This window comes from Python bivittatus, unplaced genomic scaffold, assembly GCF_059951505.1.
Source record: "Python bivittatus isolate LINGU-HERP-01145 unplaced genomic scaffold, Pbiv_v1 ctg000480_np1212, whole genome shotgun sequence".
Classification (NCBI taxonomy): Eukaryota; Metazoa; Chordata; class Lepidosauria; order Squamata; family Pythonidae; genus Python; species Python bivittatus.
The window spans coordinates 44105812-44124326 of NW_028277075.1; the positions used below are offsets into that span (position 1 = coordinate 44105812).

At 37.6% G+C, this 18515-nt stretch overlaps 1 protein-coding gene across 6 annotated transcripts in view; it reads left to right on the plus strand.

Moving 5' to 3' along the window:
* The window catches only part of NAV2 (neuron navigator 2), a 307819-nt gene that overhangs the window by 156948 nt on the left and 132356 nt on the right, over positions 1–18515 (plus strand). For all 6 annotated transcript variants that reach the window (XR_015797036.1, XM_088145827.1, XM_088145829.1 and 3 more), the window contains 2 exons: positions 3018–3126; positions 6390–6779. Coding sequence is in view for 5 of the 6 variants with exons in the window: in XM_088145827.1 (XP_088001953.1) it covers positions 3018–3126; positions 6390–6779 (499 nt within the window). In the remaining variant the exon portion in view is untranslated. The remainder of the gene's footprint in view (positions 1–3017; positions 3127–6389; positions 6780–18515) is intronic.

Below are 18515 nucleotides of genomic sequence, written 5' to 3' on the forward strand. Positions count from 1 at the left end.
TTTCCAACAATTTCTGTTCTCACAATTAATCCTCCATCCAATAAGTTATTTATCCTAGTGTTCAGTTTTTGTATAGTTGCACCTAATTTATCATCCACTCAGGTTATAAATGTATAAACACTAATAAAGATTTTAATATTCTACAGATTGTTATTCAGCCAAATGTTAAGTCTGAACAACAATATTTTTATGAAGACAAGTGGCTAGTGCTATTCAGCAGTTCTCTAAATAGCAAACTTTTAATAAAACATGTATGAATATAGAAGAAGCAGTTAAAGGTAACAAATGAGATTTGGTGTTTCTACAGCTGACCCAACTATGACAAGAGATACATTCAACAAATTAAGTTATATCACTATTCCCTGGGAATTTTAGAAGTTGCCATTTCAACATATCTAAAGGGCATTAGACTGAGAATTACATGGACCTAAGTTAATGACTACATGAGCCTCTAGTTGTGACTTTCAATAATATTTCTTTTCAGTGGTTGGAAAGATGTATTTGTTCAAAAGTTATTTTTTATAAAACACTCATCTATAAGTCAAATTTGATTCCTATGGAGTAACATGGAGGCATCCATGCAGTTTTAATGGCATGATGTGGAAATGATATCCAACTGCTTTCTTCTGGGATGCGTTTTCAACTCCTGAGTCTAGCCTGCAAACCTGGACTTCCCAGATTGTGCTCATCCAGTTACTAATCAGGAACAAACCTGCTTAGTATCTAATCAGCCAAGAGCCACCTCCTGCTGATGCTTCCATTTAAGTACAAAAGCAAAGTAGGGAAGTCTTGTACTTTGGTATGGAAAATATTTATGTAATAAGGAAGAATATTTTTCCCCACTCCCAAGACTAGGAGATACTATGGAATTTTAAACTCAAAGATATTTTTCCAAGTGAGATAAGTAAAACTCCTAGGTTTGGAAAATGTTATTCTAGGTTTCTTTTTAAATCAAATATCCATCTGATTTCCTCTTTTGAGGCACCATGACAACTGATAAAATACAAATAATGCAAAACAAGCAGGTACCCCTTTGCTCTTGTTGCCAAGGGAGGAAAATCCCTAATTTTTATAAGATGCAGAGCTAATTTGCATAGAATGTAAACTGAGTTTAAAGTTTCTATGATCCCAGAAAGTTTTGTTTTTTTAAAAAAAGAAGTATCTTTAGTCAGAAGAAGTGAGCGGAAATCTACCATGCACTTACTGTATCAGCACATTCAAACTGGCAACTATTTTTGCCAACAAATATATCTTTACTATAACTTTTCCTTATCGGTCTCCTCTGCAGTAATCTTAGATTTTTTTTTTTTTAAAAGAGAGATATTAACATTTTTAATAAAGCATTACTAAGATTTCAAATCTAAGGTCACAAAGGGCCCTTTCAAGTTTCACAAAATTCTTCTTAAAATTGGATGTAGGACAAATGTTAACAAAGTGTTTAAGAATCCTTACACCTGCACAAATTTGCTCAATCTATTAGAGGAGCAGAAGAGGTTAGTCTGCAAGTCTTTGTGTCCCACCTGGATCCTATGAAGCCAAGCCAGTATATTCACAGAAGGTAGATTTCTCATTGGCTGCTCCCACTTTGTAGAATTACTTGTGGCCCAAATTTCATCTAGCCTCATTTCTTTCCATTTCCAGGTGCAGTTGTGGCTTTTTTCCTCTGCCTTGTGCTGGATTTATTCAGTTGCTTTATTAATTGGTGCTGACACTTCTGATTGACTGATGTCTAAAATGTATTCTATTTCTGTTAGCTGCTTTAAGTGCATTTTAAATACACACACACAAAAAGCAGGGTAAAATACATTAAATAAAATATATTGAAATAAGTGGTATGGAGAAGAGTTTTTTCCAAGCATGCAGAGCTCAGACTTGCCTGTTATGATGATCACTCAAAAAGATTTTGTAGACTAAGGTTTTATTACTCTGTGCATGCTTACCTTTGAGGGAAACTTCTTGAATGAAATGAAACTTCTGACAGAGATATGCTTTGATCTGAAGGTGACTAAAGCATATTTAGGTAAAGGAGCAAGGACTGTTCTCCCTTTGGAAACATAAAATTGAACAATTGCTGTAATCTGTTTCTGGGATTATAACATGCAGGTACCTTTCAAAAATAAATTTTAAGTGGTGCACTAAAATAATTCCTGCACTATTCCTCACTCTAAAATGGATATCCTTTGTTCATTCATTTTCTAGAGAGCTCATATATGATATCCTTATCAGATTGTTGCACTCCAATATTTCTATGTTCTCCCAAGTACTTTTCTATTGAGGAAGCAGTCTGGTAGATAACATAATTTTCCATTTCAAATTTATGCTAAATGTTAAATTCCAATCTGCCTGAAATTACAGAGCCCTGTATTCTAGTATAAGACTGCCTGAAGATCATTCTTGGTTTTGGAATGTTAAAAGCTAGCTTTAATCAGTGCGTGTTTTTGCCATGAAGATTAGTAGATTTTAATAGATGTTTAAGAGATACTCTTTTGTTTTAAAAAAGCCACTCCTTCAGAAACAATGAGATTTATTTGTTTCAGATGTACATTGGATATCTCCAGAGATAATGAAAGTGTGTGTTTGGAGAGATGGGAATCTAAATAGAGAATGTGCAGGATTTTTCAAACCTATGTTGACCTCTAGAACTTCTATATACTGATTATAAGACTAGGATACAAACATAATAGTGAGAGGCTGAGATTGCTTTTGAGATAGTGAAAGAGAGATAAAATTAATACATTCATAAATGATTTTGGATTTTAAACATCATTCAGATTAGTGTACAAGAGATACCTATGTTCATCAGATGGATAATACACTATCATGTCTCATTCAGCCCAAGATTAAGCAACAGCTAGCGAAAAACAGTTAAAACAAAAAAAAGAGTCTGGGTCTTAGTTAATATAAAAATAGAAAATTATTTTTGAGTTGGAATTGTGAAGTGTGCGTGCGTCTGTGTGTGCGTGCTCTGTACTGATAAAGTCTAGTTACTTCTACCTAAAAGTTACATTTTTCCATAGGGGAGGATCCAGAAACCCGCAGGTTACGAACTGTCAAGAATATAGCTGATCTTCGGCAAAACTTAGAAGAGACCATGTCTAGCTTACGAGGAACTCAGGTCTCCCATAGGTAAGAGGCATGAATTGTTTCTTTACAAGGAATAGAACTATGTTGCCTATCCTTGACTCTTTCTGCCTCTGAGAGATTGTTATGAATCACTAATGGCAAAGATTAATTTGACTATGCACTGCACTTCATTATTATTTTTTTTTAATGTGAAAAACTAGAATCTGTACCTTATTAGGGCATTACTGAGATTAATGAAGAGTAAGTTTAGGTAGTGGAAGAAACCATTTCAGAGAGGGCTGTATATAAAAGCTGAGCCTTGGAAAAATATTTGTTAAATATTTTTTCGGTGATGTTTGAATAGAAACAAAAGTGCAAAGGTTGCTATTTAAAATGTTACCTAGGTTTACTTCTGAAAGTCTTTTAATGTATTTTAACCAGATCTACATTATTGTCTTTAAACAAGCAGCTGAACTGCATTTGACCTGTTTGATAAGGCACATAACTTGAATTCCTACCTGGCCTTTGGATAAACAAAGCCTTATAATTCTATTAATGAGCTGTGCATGGTCATATTTTTTTAAAGCAGTGCAAAAGTTTTATTAGTAATATTTCAAATAGAAATGAAAATTGTCTATTGTTACATTATGGAACATAATGAAATTACCAATTTAGGCAATCAGCAAAATGCTTGGGAAGAAATCACAACAAAGAAGTAGTATAATTTAACTGTGGAGTTATACTTACACCAACGCACATATTTCACTCAAGCCCTCCTAGTTTTTAAAAAATGCTAATTTTTAAAAAACTAGAATAAATTCCAGAAGTACAAATAAAAGACAAAATACAAAAAAGTCATCAGTAATGTAACACAAGGGCCTGACACAACTGAAAAGTCCTTAAGACCCACCTAAAACTTGGAAGCACAAAGCCAAATGGATTTCTCAGGAAAGATATTTCCAAAGATGCCTTCTGCCATAACTACAAAAAAATTAAGAAAAGAAGCTTCTTTAGACTTCAGACCCAGCCTAAAATAAATTCACTATTTGAAAGGCTTCATCACAATTTCAGTTAATTCAGCTCCTAGTTAAGTTATAAACTTCCAGCATGGGAATGTTATTCCTTAAATTTTAATACATTGGAATCAGTTGGATTTAATGATCATTATCATGGGATCATTAGACTCACTCAGAGGCCTACCAAAGTTCTGGTGTTGCAACAGTCAATCTAAACAAATAATAGGCTGAAATGTATTAGTAGAGCATGTCCTTTATAAGAAAAGTGTTCCAGATTTACCATACTCAAGGCAAGTGGTGTTCGGTGCAGCTGCGTTCCTTCTTAAAGATTTTACTAATGCTAGGATTCATAATAATATAAACCAGAATCAACTGGTCAACTATATCTTCTGCTTGTTAGGCTTTTTTTTCAATATTCGGTTTTTCAACATTCAATACCACACATAAGACCATTCTCAGAAGATAACTAGGACCGTAACAGATATCCACCCATATTGACATGAAAATGCTACCTGCAATATTGTAAAGCAGGAATTTTAAATTATGTGTCTCAAACCCCTCGGGGGGGTTGCAAGAAAAATTGAGGGTTTCACTCCCTTGGCTGAACAAGGTGACTTTTGGTTTGTCCAGACAGAGAGAGAGCAGTCAGTCACTAATCCAGCTATGTGTTTGCAAAGCAGACTTGTACACTCAAAGCTGGAATGTTGTCATTACTCATGCTGCTACGGGTGGCTGCAAGATTGACTATTCCAACATTCCTTGTTCCAGAGTCTTCACTGCTTTATTACCCACTCACTGGTCATACTAACCAGTACTTCCATGTTATGCAGGCTGACCTCTTTCATTCTCCCTACTGCCTTTATATTAATTTCCAGTAGCTTGCTTCTGCCTACCCCAGTGAACAGCAGGTGAGGTGAGACTAGCTTCACTTGGGGCTTCCATGTGTTTGGCAGCCATTAGGTTGCAAAAGAATGGCTGATTCAGAGAAAAGGGACGAAGATAGGGAACAGTGACCTGTCTTGCTCAACCACAGCAAACTTGGCAGGGAATGAAGTGTGTCTTGCAATATAAAAAATGAGAGAATACAATTCCTGCTGTATCCAGATGCAGATCTCTGGCCATTGATGTCTCAATTTCCTGGTGCTAAGTTACCACCAGCATCACTCCTGCTCATTTCAAAGGGGGTATTCCAGTTTCTACCCCAAGCTGGCCATTTAGGGAGAATCTAAGCTAGCAGGACAACCTTCTCCACCAGCATAACCACCACTCCTATATGGATAAAACTGCCAAAACAGTGACAGGACAGCATTGGAGCTAGGCCTAGCCTATGACCTGAAATGGTGGTTTGCGATGACGTAGGATCTTCTGGGCAAAAGAAGATGCAAAAAGGATACCTCCAGTAGCAGGAAGAGGAGGTGGCCTCCTCTGGCTGTGCCAGACCAAACCAGTATAGGTAGTCCTCATTTAGCAACTGTGTCATACAGTGACTGTTCACAGTTACGATGGTGATGAAAAAGTAAGTTTGCAAACCAGTCCTCACATTTACAAACTTCACAGGTCTGTAAAACAAAGGAAAGCTAAGTAAGATTATAAGTACAGTTGCAGTTTCACTTAGCAATTGCTTTGCTTAACGACTGAGTTGCCGGTCACTAAATGAGGACTGCCTGTAAATGCTTTTGTGTGACACCTCATTACTCCCCTCCCCTTGAATAAAAGCTGGAGCCCTGTCAGACAGCAGAGGCCTAACAGAGAGCACTTTGATAAGTTTATTCATTGGAGTTCCACAAAGTCATAAAGTTATATAGCATAGGTATATAATGCAATTATTAACAATGAGTAGTTATGGTTGACATCTTCAACAAGCTAGCTGGGTGACTTTGGGCCAGTCACTTTCTCTTAGTCCAATTCACCTCACAGGGATGTTGTTGTGGGGAAAATAGGAGGAGGAAGAAGTATTAGGTATGTTTGTCACCTTGAGTTATTTATAAAAATAATAAAGGTGGGATTAAAAAAATATTTTAAAAAATGGTCTCATCAAGGAAGTACTATAACACGATTGTATCTAGAGGATACAAGTGTATTAAATAGAGCTCTGCAGGTTGTCTTGAGTAAATGTGTTGCCTACCTTAGTGAAAGTTTAATATTCCTCTGCCCCATAGTTTATTAGTAAGATGAAAACAAACAAACAAAAACTGTCTTGCTTTTCTTTCATTGCAGACATCTAGTATTTAAATAAAATATTTCTAGCGTTTTCCATAAATCCAGTTATTTGTTGAAATTATTATACCTTGAATCTTTTCTTATTTTAAGCACCTTGGAGACCACCTTTGATACTAATGTCACCACTGAAATAAGCGGACGCAGCATCCTCAGTTTGACAGGTAGGCCAACACCCTTATCTTGGAGACTTGGGCAGTCCAGTCCCCGTCTTCAGGCAGGCGATGCTCCATCAGTGGGTAATGGATATCCTCCGAGAGCCAATGCCAGCCGATTCATCAATGCAGAACCAGGGCGTTACATGTATTCAGCACCATTGAGAAGACAGCCAGCATCTCGGGACAATAATGTTTGCCACATGGATATCACAGACAAAGGAGGTGATGAAGTAGATCTTGAAGGAATCAACATGGATGCTACAGGTTATATGAGTGATGGAGATGTCCTTGGGAAAAATATAAGGACTGATGATATTACAAGTGGGTGAGTACAATCAAAGCTATTTGTCACTTAAATCACATTTATACTCTGCTTCTGAGTCAAAATTAGCTCCTTCAATTAAACATAGTTAAAATGGTGCAGTATATTAAGAATATATTGGACAAATATATGGTAGCTCCTTACGATTATTGATGAGATAGTCCAGGTTTTAGGTTCCAGAAGTAAGGATCAGAAAAAGCAGCTGTGATGATAACAGAATAAAAATAGTTTTTCATATAGACTTTTGTAGCAAGGTATATATTTGGCTGAGCAATATGATAGTGAAACTAGCACCCAAAGAAGTAATGGGCTCCTCTTTCCTAGATATTTCCATTCTTTGGATCAAAGAATAGCTGTGTTTGCACATATTAGGTGTTGGAAGAGCTAGGATCCAAGTTCCAGCAGAAATTTCAGCTCACGAATAAAGCTATTCACATGAGGAATATGAGATATAACAAAGAATCACTTTGTCTATAGTCTAATATCTGGATATGCTAAAAAAAACTATTCATGTATTTTGTTTCTTACAAACTATGTAATCCAGAGTGTATTTGCTTTCCAAATTGTGTGTATGTATTAAATATATCCCATTAGAAATATTAGGGATATCAAGAAACATGCATGGGAATAGGACAAATTAATGGCTTGTTTGAACAGGGATAAGCTGAAGAAAACCGATCCCTGAGAGATGTGATATGAATTGCCAGAAATATTGAAGTCCTATTAAAGATGGACCATTTTTAATTTTTTTGGTTTTTTTCAGAATTACAGATATTTTATCTCTCATTCTATTGTATTCTGCGCTGTAACATTTGCTTGTAAAGTTGTCACGTGCACATCCATTTTGGATAAGATGATATAATGGAACCTTGTAAGACACAATTCCATTATTTTATCATTCCTATTCTGATATATTCCTATCAGAATAGGAATGGATGAATTGATTTTTTTTTATTGTTGGTTATCTTTTATATTTCAGGATATCTTTGCCTATGGTCTTCTTGTTCTTTTTTCTAATTTTTATAGCAATTCTTATTTGTTTGTAGCTCCATCTAGTGGTGAGCAATTTCCTTAATAGACCTGCATCATTGAACCCTGAATTTCCTTCTGTTTAACCGTTATTGTAGGGCAGAATGGGGAGAGCCAGTTTGGTTTACTGGTTAAGGCATCAGGCTAGAAACCAGGAGACTTTGCGTTCTAGTCCTGTCTTAGGCATGAAAGCCATCTGGGTGACTTTGGGCCAGTCACTCTCTCTCAGCCCACAATGTCAGGCTTGGGTGACGAGCCAGTTGGTCAATTCCTACCATAACCAACGGATCAACATTTGGATGATCTGAAAAAAGTGGACCCTGCACATGTGGGAGAAAATGCTAGGAAGAAATAGGGCAGAATGGAATCTCTGTCTTTGAGTTTCATGTAAAAATTGAAATAATCAAGAAAAGAAGGTTGCTGCTGACATTTACAAATGGCCGAACTGTCCTCAGGGCATACTTATAAACAGCATTTATAACTAAGCCTATTCTTTAATGACTGAATTCCACCTAGTATAGTTCCTTAGTAGGAACTATAAGCATTGTACTAGATAGAAGTAAAATCCAATAGCTGACATATTTGAACATTAGAAAAGTCCTGCTAGATCAGGCTGATGCCTTTTGTTTCTCACTGTGGCCAGCCACAGTGAGTTTTTGGTGTGCTCACAAGTATGAACTGGAGACATATCTTCTTGCTGCTTTTATTCCTCTGCACCTGGTATTTGAAGGCGTGTTGTACCTAACTTATAAGTAACATTGAATCTTCAAGACTTAATAGGCCTGAACAGACCTAACCCCCATGAAAAAATGAAAAGACAACTTGTTTTTTCAGGCAAAGTGAATAAAATATACATTGCCACCTGTAAGCTTATAGATGTTAGACTATAAAACACATTGATCTTAATGGCCATAATAATTGTAGGCCACAATAACTAGTAGGTTTTGGAGTCCAACAACATCTTTGAGGGTCACAAAAAACATAATTATTGTAAAGCATCCCTTTGCCATTCTAGGTAACAATGTTACTTTAGATATGAGAGTGGCTTATATGATTGAACATTGCATATTATTTTATTCGGGGGGGATTGTGAGTGGGTTAGATAGAAACGCTATTCTGGGTACAATAGAATGTATAGCTTTCATCAGTTATCCCATGCATATATGAAAGGGATTGAGGGGTTAAGTATTAGCCTATACATTTCTCAAAAATTTCCCAGGGATCAAGCCAAAGGATTTATCTCAGCTTTGGAGCTTTCTGGGAGTTGAAGTCCGCACATCTGGCTGGCTGGGAAAACTGGTCAAGGAAATATAACGCTCATTGCCATTCATTCTCTCTTTCTCTGGCTGGATTTACAATTTACCTTAGAAAGCTGCAGGTTCTTTATTATAGGCAAGTCTTTTCTGTCTGTCAAGATGAATTCCTGAATGTGAGGTTTCTTTACAAACAATGGTATAAACATTTTGTAGTGGAACAAAAAACTAAATTCTGCAATGTTGATTTTAGATTGTATAACTAGAGTATGGACTAATATTAATGTTTGCCCAAAGGAAGTCAGCATTCTGCTACTGTCATTGTAAAGATAGCATTGGCTGATTTTCAAAATTTAATGTGGACATAAACTGTTTTGCCTCTAGGGAAAGGGAGTTAACGTACTAAACAATGCAATCACCTAATCACACTGGACTAGTGTCTACACAGTACAAACAGATGTTTTTGTAACATCACTTTTATGATTCATGCCTTCCAGATGTCCATAATTTAAAACAAGAGAAAATGAGGAAGCCACATTTCTTACTGTGGTGGAATTAATTTGGGCAGCAGTCATCTTTTCAATTAAATGTAGTTAAGGAAACAATCCTAGGCGTGTGTAGAGCTGTTTTACAGTTGTTGTTGTTGTTGTTTTGCAGCAAATACATTTGCAAAATATCTAACATGTCATACTCAAAGAGAATAGGAAGAAATGACTCCTCCTGGAAAGTTGCATAATGTTCTTTTCTCTAGAAATATATCTTCCAGAAAGATTTAGTGATGAGCAGCCCTGCACTATTTGGGGTACAAAGGGCTCTTGGCCTTGTTTTTGTTTCTGTAGCCTTCAGTAGTTCCCAACTTTACATTATCAATATTCAGTAGAACAGCTATACTTTTCAAAATAATGAAAAGCAAATTACCTGACCCTCACATTTTTAAAAAGTGGGTAAAAAAAACGGGTGAAAAAGTAGGGACACAACTGATAACATGATACAGAATTAGGTGGACCTTCTTTAGATGCAGAACAAACTTTATCTATTCAGTAGTAATTCCCCAAACACATATCAACTGTTCATCTTTATTCGGTTCCAAATTTACTGTCTTCCTTCTGGACATGATTCATAATGTACATGGTTAAAGAACATGTGTACCACAACAGGTAGAGATCTCTTTGTTCAAAAGAAGACCATTTATGTGACAAGTTCCACATTACTTGAAAGAAAACAAAGTGGTAACAACCTCCATCTACTAATGTAACTAACATACCTTGTCTGACCTCCAACTCATTCTCTAAGCTGGGAAAATGTGTGGTTATCATTTGTTAGAAATCTTGTGAGAAAAGTGGATGAAGCAAGAGCCGCAATAAATCATTACTTTAAAGGATAGAAGAAGCTACACCCTAGCCTAGGAGAATTTGCAGAAACATTTTGCATTAAAGTGAAGAACAAAAAAAAAATTACCCCAGTTTTTTTCAGACTAATTAAATTTATTTTTGAATGTGGTATTTACCACTTTGACATCGGCACTTAAAAAGTGAGGGGAAGTGCTTTATGAAAACTGCTCAGGATAGGCAGCAGCAGAACAACTCTTGGCTGTGTCTTGGTGTTCAGAATATAATATGTTTACAGTATGAATGCCCTTTGTTTAACTGACTTGTGTTCCGCTGTCATTTTCTGAATGGTAAGTCTCTTATATTTTTACTGGCAATTAGATAGAAAAGAGAGCCAAAATATTTGTTACAGCCACAACAAATCCAGTGGCCAAGACAAACTGTTATACCTCCCCCATCTATGTTGGGTCATGGGAAATGTTGTAGAAACTTCACTTCCAGGTCTATCCAAGCAAAGTTCTGGCAGTCAGCCCTGTAGGGTATCTTGAGTTTAGAAATAATTATTCTTTTCTTGGCTTGTCACTATCTGAAATATCTGTGACCTTGTGTGTCTCTGAAAGATGTAATAGGCTTAGGTGCTTGTCCTGAAATCAGTTAACTCACCCTGGAGAGTTATCTTATCATGGATACTGAAGACCAACACAATTAGTCATCCTACATAAAGATTATAAAGATGTTTCTGTATCTCAATTTTCTCTTTAGCACTGAGACAAATTCAGCTGTCACAATTGATTGCATGTGAATATAGATTGGGGTAGATACACACAAACATGATCTCCTCACCTAGAAGTGCAAAGTGTTGGCAGCGAATAGTGTTTCCCTTCTAGTTCCCTACTGCATTTCTTCAGTACAGTACAAGGAAGGTTTACCTTTCTTGGTGGCCCACGTGGTAGCTGCAGAAAACATGGAATGCGAGATGGCTCCTCTTCATTTTATAATTCTTTTTCACTTACAGGTGAAACTCGAAAAATTAGAATATCGTGCAAATGTTCATTTATGTCAGTAAGGCAACTCAAAAGATGAAACCAATATATGAGATAGATGCATTACATGCAAAGCGAGATATGTCAAGCCTTACTTTGGTATAATTGTGATGATTATGGCGTACAGCTTATGAAATTCACAATCTCAGAAAATTAGAATAGTGTGAAAAGGTTCAATATTCTAGGCTCAAAGTGTCCCACTCTAATCAGCTAATGAATCCATAACACCTGCAAAGGGTTCCTGAGCCTTTAAATGGTCTCTCAGGCTGGTTCAGTAGGAATCACAAGCATGGGAAAGACTGCTGACCTGACAGTTGTGCAGAAAACCATCATTGACACCCTCCACAAGGAGGGAAAGCCTCAAAAGGTAGTTGCAAAAAGAAGTTGGATGTTCCCAAAGTGCTGTATCAAAGCACATCAATAGAAGGTTATGTGGAAGGGAAAAGTGTGGTAGAAAAAGGTGCACAAGCAGCAGGGATGACCGCAGCCTGGAGAGGATTGTCAGGAAAAGGCCATTCAAAAGTGTTGGGGACTTTCACAAGGAGTGGACTGAGGCTGGAATTAGTGCATCAAGAGCCACCACACACAGACGGATCCTGGACATGGGCTTCAAATGTCGTATTCCTCTTGTCAAGCCGCTCCTTAACAACAAACAACGTCAGAAGCATCTTACCTGGGCTACAGAAAAAAAGAACTAGTCTGTTGCCCAGTGGTCCAAAGTCCTCTTTTCTGATGAGAGCAACTTTTGCATCTCATTTGGGAACCAAGGACCCAGAGTCTGGAGGAAGAATGGAGAGGCACACAATGCACGATGCTTGAAGTCCAGTGTGAAGTTTCCACAGTCTGTGTTGATTTGGAGAGCCATGTCATCTGCTGGTGTTGGTCCACTGCTTCATTAAGTCCAGGGTCAATGCAGCCGTCTACCAGGAGATTTTGGAGCACTTCATGCTTCCTTCTGCAGACAAGCTTTATGGGGATGCTGACTTCATTTTCCAGCAGGACTTGGCACCTGCCCACACTGCCAAAAGTACCAAAACCTGGTTCAGTGACCATGGGATTACTGTGCTTGATTGGCCAGCAAACTCGCCTGACCTGAACCCCATAGAGAATCTATGGGGCATTGCCAAGAGAAAAATGAGGGACATGAGACCAAACAATGCAACGGAACTGAAGGCCGCTATTGAAGCATCCTGGTCTTCCATAACACCTCAGCAGTGCCACAGGCTGATAGCATCCATGCCATGCCGCATTGCGGCAGTCATTGCTGCAAAAGGGGCCCAAACCAAGTACTGAGTACATATGCATGCTTATACTTTGCAGAGGTCCGATATTGTTCTATTTCCAATCCTTGTGTTATTGATGTCATGTAATATTCTAATTTTCTGAGATTGTGAATTTGGGGTTTTCATAAGCTGTACGCCATAATCATCACAATTATACCAAAGTAAGGCTTGACATATCTCACTTTGCATGTAATGCGTCTATCTCATATATTGGTTTCACCTTTTGAGTTGCCTTACTGACATAAATGAACATTTGCACGATATTCTAATTTTTCAAGTTTCACCTGTATAGTTAATTGCCAGGCTATTCATTCTTACACTGAGGCTAGTCCTTCAGTACAAAGCTAAGTATAACTGCCTGTTGGGCAGCTGAACTGCCTGTAAAATATAAGGGTGATTTCCATATCTAAATGATATCAAATTCCTATAGTCTATGGACAGGTTATTTATGATTTTAAATTCCACCTGAATCCCTAGAATCCAATTTGCAGTGCCCACATTTTACCACCAAGCTTCAATAATAAAAATGTCGATTTTGGATATTGCAATTTTCTTTTTGAAAATTTTCTTAAATAATGGTCAAAATAGGGGTACTAATTCATTTTGTAAATTTTTGAATCTGCTTTTCATAATGTCTCAGCAGGTGGCAGCATCTCACTAATCTTGTCTAGGCTTGAAAACTAAGGAGGATCAGGCCTAGTTAGCACTTTAATGGGAGGTTACCAGGGAATATCAGGACTATAAGCTCGACTAGGAAGTCAAAAACATCCCAGAAGATGACAATAGCCAATATACTACAGCCAAGAAAACTGCCATTTTTCCATGTAGTCACCAAGCACCAATCACAACTTGAAAGCATATTACCCTTCCTTTTTTCATAGTGAAGAGCATATTCAAAAAGATCTGCAAGGCTTTATGCCCCTGTGTCATCCTGATGCCCTTCTCATCTCTTCTCACCCCATTCTGGTTAAGTCAGTGGATCAGCACCAATCATCCCACAGCCCTTAGAAGCTGAAAAAGTTAAGGGTGAATGTATAATCACCCCAGCTGCAGACTGGGTGCCGTCTCTGCTAAAGTCTCTGCCTTTAAGACCTGAGGTCCTTGTTGATGTCTTAGATATATGAAATTAGATTCTTTAATTAAAGCAAAATAATACATTTTTAAACAAAATGTTAACAAGTATGTGTAGTCACAGCCCAACCAATAAAGAGATGGTTGATCAGTTACGTTCTGCATCATGGAGAAAAGCTGGCAAGTTGTGAGAAAAGAAGAGTGAGGGAAAATATCATAAAATGAGTATGTTCTTTCCAACACATCGTAACCCCAAGATTGCACAGATCGTTAAGCAGGAAGAGGTGGGAGTCCCAGGCAAGGAGGTGGGGGGGTGCTGTAGGTGGGTGATAGACAGTGTGTGCTGGCTGGCGGGGGGGGGTGGGCAGGTGATAAGGAGTGAGGGCAGGCCGGCAAGGGCTATGGGCAGGGTGGTGGTACAGGCGGGCACATGCTACAGAGTGCAGGCAGGGGGTGTTATAGAATACAGGATTGCTGGGAACTCATACTCCATAGCAGAGCTCCTCGGGAGAAAAAGCGGAGGAGCAACTTACAGGAGTGACTTGCAACCTTCCCTGCCGGCCTCCCCATTGACTTGGTTGTGGGAAGCCAGCAGGGAAGGTCGCAAATGGCAAACACGTGAGTGTGGCTCGCTGCAACATCGTAATCATGAGCCAGGCACCTGAGTGCCTGGCTCATGGTCACATGATTGCGGAGATGTGACAGCTACAACATTGTGGACCAGTCATAAGTCCCCGTCATTCAGCGCTGCCGTAATTTTGAACGGTTGCTGAACAAGTGGTGGTAACTACCTGTGCTTCCTTGCCTCAGCGCCTAAACTCTAGCTATCAGTTGACTGCCTCTTACATCGAGTGTTCTAATATTTGCAGAAAAGCTTTGTAAAGGTCTGGTTGTTTCTCTTGAAGATCAAGAATGCTTCGTTGGACTGTATTTTCTAAGCAGTTTTCTTGTCTGAGGATATGTTTTGAAGCATTGTCCTGAAAAATTGAAGGATATAGAGAAAATCCAAACTTTTGATTTCTTTTTTTTTTTCTTTTATCATAATAACGAAAAAAGGTGTCTCAGAAGCTGAAATGCTGCTGGTCCAAACAATGTTGTTAAATATTATAGCTGTTAATATTGCCATTGGGTTACACCTGGTAGATGATATTTGTCTCTTAACACAGCATATGTTAACAATTCATCTTCATCATCTATCAGTTGATCCAAAGTTAATATCCCACCTTCCATCCAATTTTTCCATATCACCATCTTTTTTAATGTTGGGGTTTTTTTTAATGTTGGGTTTCCCCATAAAGTCAGTTTAGCATGGGAAAAAGGATAGAATGTTTTTAGTAGAAATTACGTTCCATAGCTTTCTAACTGACATTATCTTTTTCACAGATACTAGAGTTCTACTGTATTTAGATCCTAATAGTGTCTGTCCAACTAAAGGTGCTATATATGTATATTCCAACATTGCCCAAATCGGCAAAATTAAGCCACTTGTTGGCTTCCAGTATTTAATACTTGACAATAGATAAGCTTGATGATAAAGCTCCAGATTCGTAAACCTGAATCCTCTCTCATTAATTGGTAATTATATTTTCTGTAAAGATACAGGTAGTCCTTGCCTAACGACCACAACTGGCATCCGAATCTCAGTTGCTGAGCGAAGTGGTCATTAAGCGAGATGCCCATGTGACTGCTTTGCCCAACGATTGCAATCCAGGCACTCAAGGACAGAGCGAAAGAGGAAGGAGTGAAAGAGCTGTCACTCTTTCGTTCTGTCCTCTTTCTTTCGCTCCATTCTCTTTCCCCTCCCCTCTCTCAGCGCTGAATGGAGCATCTGAAGATTTGAGGTCTGTAACTGTGCAGCGCTGAGAGGGGAGAGGAAACCTCGCAGTGGTGTGAAGCTAGGGACCGTAAATCCTGAAGATTTGAGCTCCGTAACTGCACACTGCTGCGTCCCCTCTGCTTACAACCTTCCCTGTTGGCTTCCAATGGAGAAGCTGCCAGAGATGATTGCAAATGGCGATCACATGATCGCAGGGCGTTTGGCAACCCGTCATAAATGCAAGCCAGTTGCCAAGTCCCTGAAATGTGGCCACATGGGGGGGGGGCGCCGCAACGTTTTTTCTGAGACTCTAGTAATTTTGAACCATTGTTAAATGAATGGTCATTAAGCAAGGACTACACATACCTAAATATTTAATGGATTTGGTACAAATTCGGAATTGATATTCCTTAAATGGATAGGTAACCAAATTTTCTAGATGACTTTTGATTTCTTAAACAATGTGGATAGTATTTTTGTTAAGATTATCAGAGTTTTTGTCTATTTGGGGAAAAGAAGAAACCAGTTTTCTTATTTCCCTGCTCAGCTGATAAAAGTGTTCAATTTTTTCCCAATTTATTTTGTTATTGATTGGCTCTCAGATGGTATATTGCTTCATTATTATTCCTTGGGTGGATAGAAGTAAGTAAAATTGAAATGTTTAAAGGTTCACTTTCTTAATTCAGTCTCACATGTGATGCCATTTAGTAAGTTGCTTCCCACTGTCTTCACTTACCTGACAATTTAATTTTCAGAAAAATGCTATTGACTTGTCTTGACTGTTTAACATAGTTTAAATTGTGTTTAAGGTTTGTTTTATCTTTTGAAGAACCTGGGAATTCCTGTTTAAGGATTTGCAAGTGCATATTTGTGGACAGCCTTGTACCTGTTATATTTTTCCCATTCATTTTTAGATGGATGATTCTCTCTTCTGTCAGAAATCTACAGGATGAGTCCTGTCAATGGGCAAATGTTATTGACCTTAGTCATAAGTTAAAGGCTAAATAAGTTAGAAGATAAGACAGCAGCAAGGCTAGTGGAACAAGATGGAGCATCGATTTTCTTGAGCATTGTGTAATATGACAAGATACTGATGTGTATTTAATGCCTTTATTGATGAGTGCTATTTGTGAATTTTGTCTGGAAAATTTTGTTGTACATTTTTTATGATTGAGAGTTCCTATAATCTTTCTTCACTTGGGGCAAAAATTTGTGCATCGATTTTTATGCATTTGGTCATTCTGTGAAATTGGTACAAGTTACTTCGGATTTTAAAAGAGAAGAGATATCAATGACATTATTGATAGTAAGTCAGGCACATACCATGATTACACTGTATTTAATTGTTGCATCTTATTGTTATTAATAATTATTACATATATTTTAAAAATCATCTTGTGCATTCCTAGATATTTGGATTGAAACTCCCATCATCACCCCAAAGTATTCTGGCCTAAAGGAAAGGCTATTGCAGAATTTTCTAAGTCAAAAGACAAACTCATATCCCCACTAACTTGGTTCAGTTAATTTCTGGTGGGCAATATTTTCATGACTGAGAGTCACAATTATCATGGTGGGGAGGTGTTTAGGGTCACAATAAATAGAGTTATCATATAAATAATATAGATGGTGGGTCCATTGTGAGCAGTATTTTTTTCCACAGATTTGGCAGGGACGCAGTTTTTCTACTTTTTACAATGTTTGTGTCTCAAAATGGCTTTTTTTTTTTTAAAGGTGCCTCCTGCTTGGTGTATGGCCAGGAAATAGCAGAACAGTATGATCTGATTTCTGCATGCTGCACTTCTGAATTTCAGAAGAAAAAAAAAAGGACTGGAAGTTTCATGCAGTCCTGAAGTATAAATTGCTCACTCCTGTATTATCCTTTTTAATCCCAAATCCATACTTCAATTATTAATGTAACCATTCCTGGTATAACAAGTTCACCACACTGAGTGAAAGCTGAACTGGATTTTCAATTCAAATCCAAACTGAATTTTGTAACTTTTCCAGCTTTTATTCTAGAGGGCCTAAAGAGTTTTAAAAACAAATGAACTCTGGTCACTTCAGAAAGCACAGTAAGATTATATAACTTGGTTTTGAATACTAACACAGCTTGGTCCAGTTGAATAATGAAGAAAATGGAAACCTTTACTTTACCAGATTTCAAGATGACTAGTAATAATTATAAGTTATCTCTTCTGATTTTTGTTTGAACTGCTTTCAGTATTATTGAGGCAAACAGAAGGACAATTTTGTTCCAATATACTGAATGTTACAATTTTGCAAATAGTGAAGCAGAACACCAACTGATTTTTCTCAGTGCTAAACCACCCCAGAATGATGTTGTTAAGTAGGCATAATTTACCACCCTCCATTTTCTATAAAGTTTACAGAAGCTTTCAATTTATGTAGTACTAGTTCCACAGTTACATAGTTCCTCCTCCTAAGTAATAGTTATGTATGTACTATCACCTTCTCCAGCATAGTGCCCCCAAATGTCTTCATGGATTTCCAATATCGGGAAGCAGCTACAATCTTCAATTAAGCTGAAACTATAATACCCATGTATCCGGCACAGGTAGACCTCTGTCAGCTGGAAATGCTGAATGCTTTAGTAGTAAAAAATAACTGGAGTATGTACTGAGGATGACATGAGCATAGTTTGTGGAATTTCAGGATGTGTTTCTGTGGGTAGGAACAATGGGATAACTCTGTAGAAAAGAAATGTATCAGACTTAAACTGTTGCCTTGTATATAAAATATTTTGTATATAAGATCTATCCATTGCATATTAAATTTGTCCACTAGAGGGAAATATGATCAAGAGCTCTTAAGTCAGTGAAATTTGGCTGAATGCATACCTTACTAGATTCAACATTTCCAGGCTGCTTATTTCCTTTTTAGCATACCTAAGAT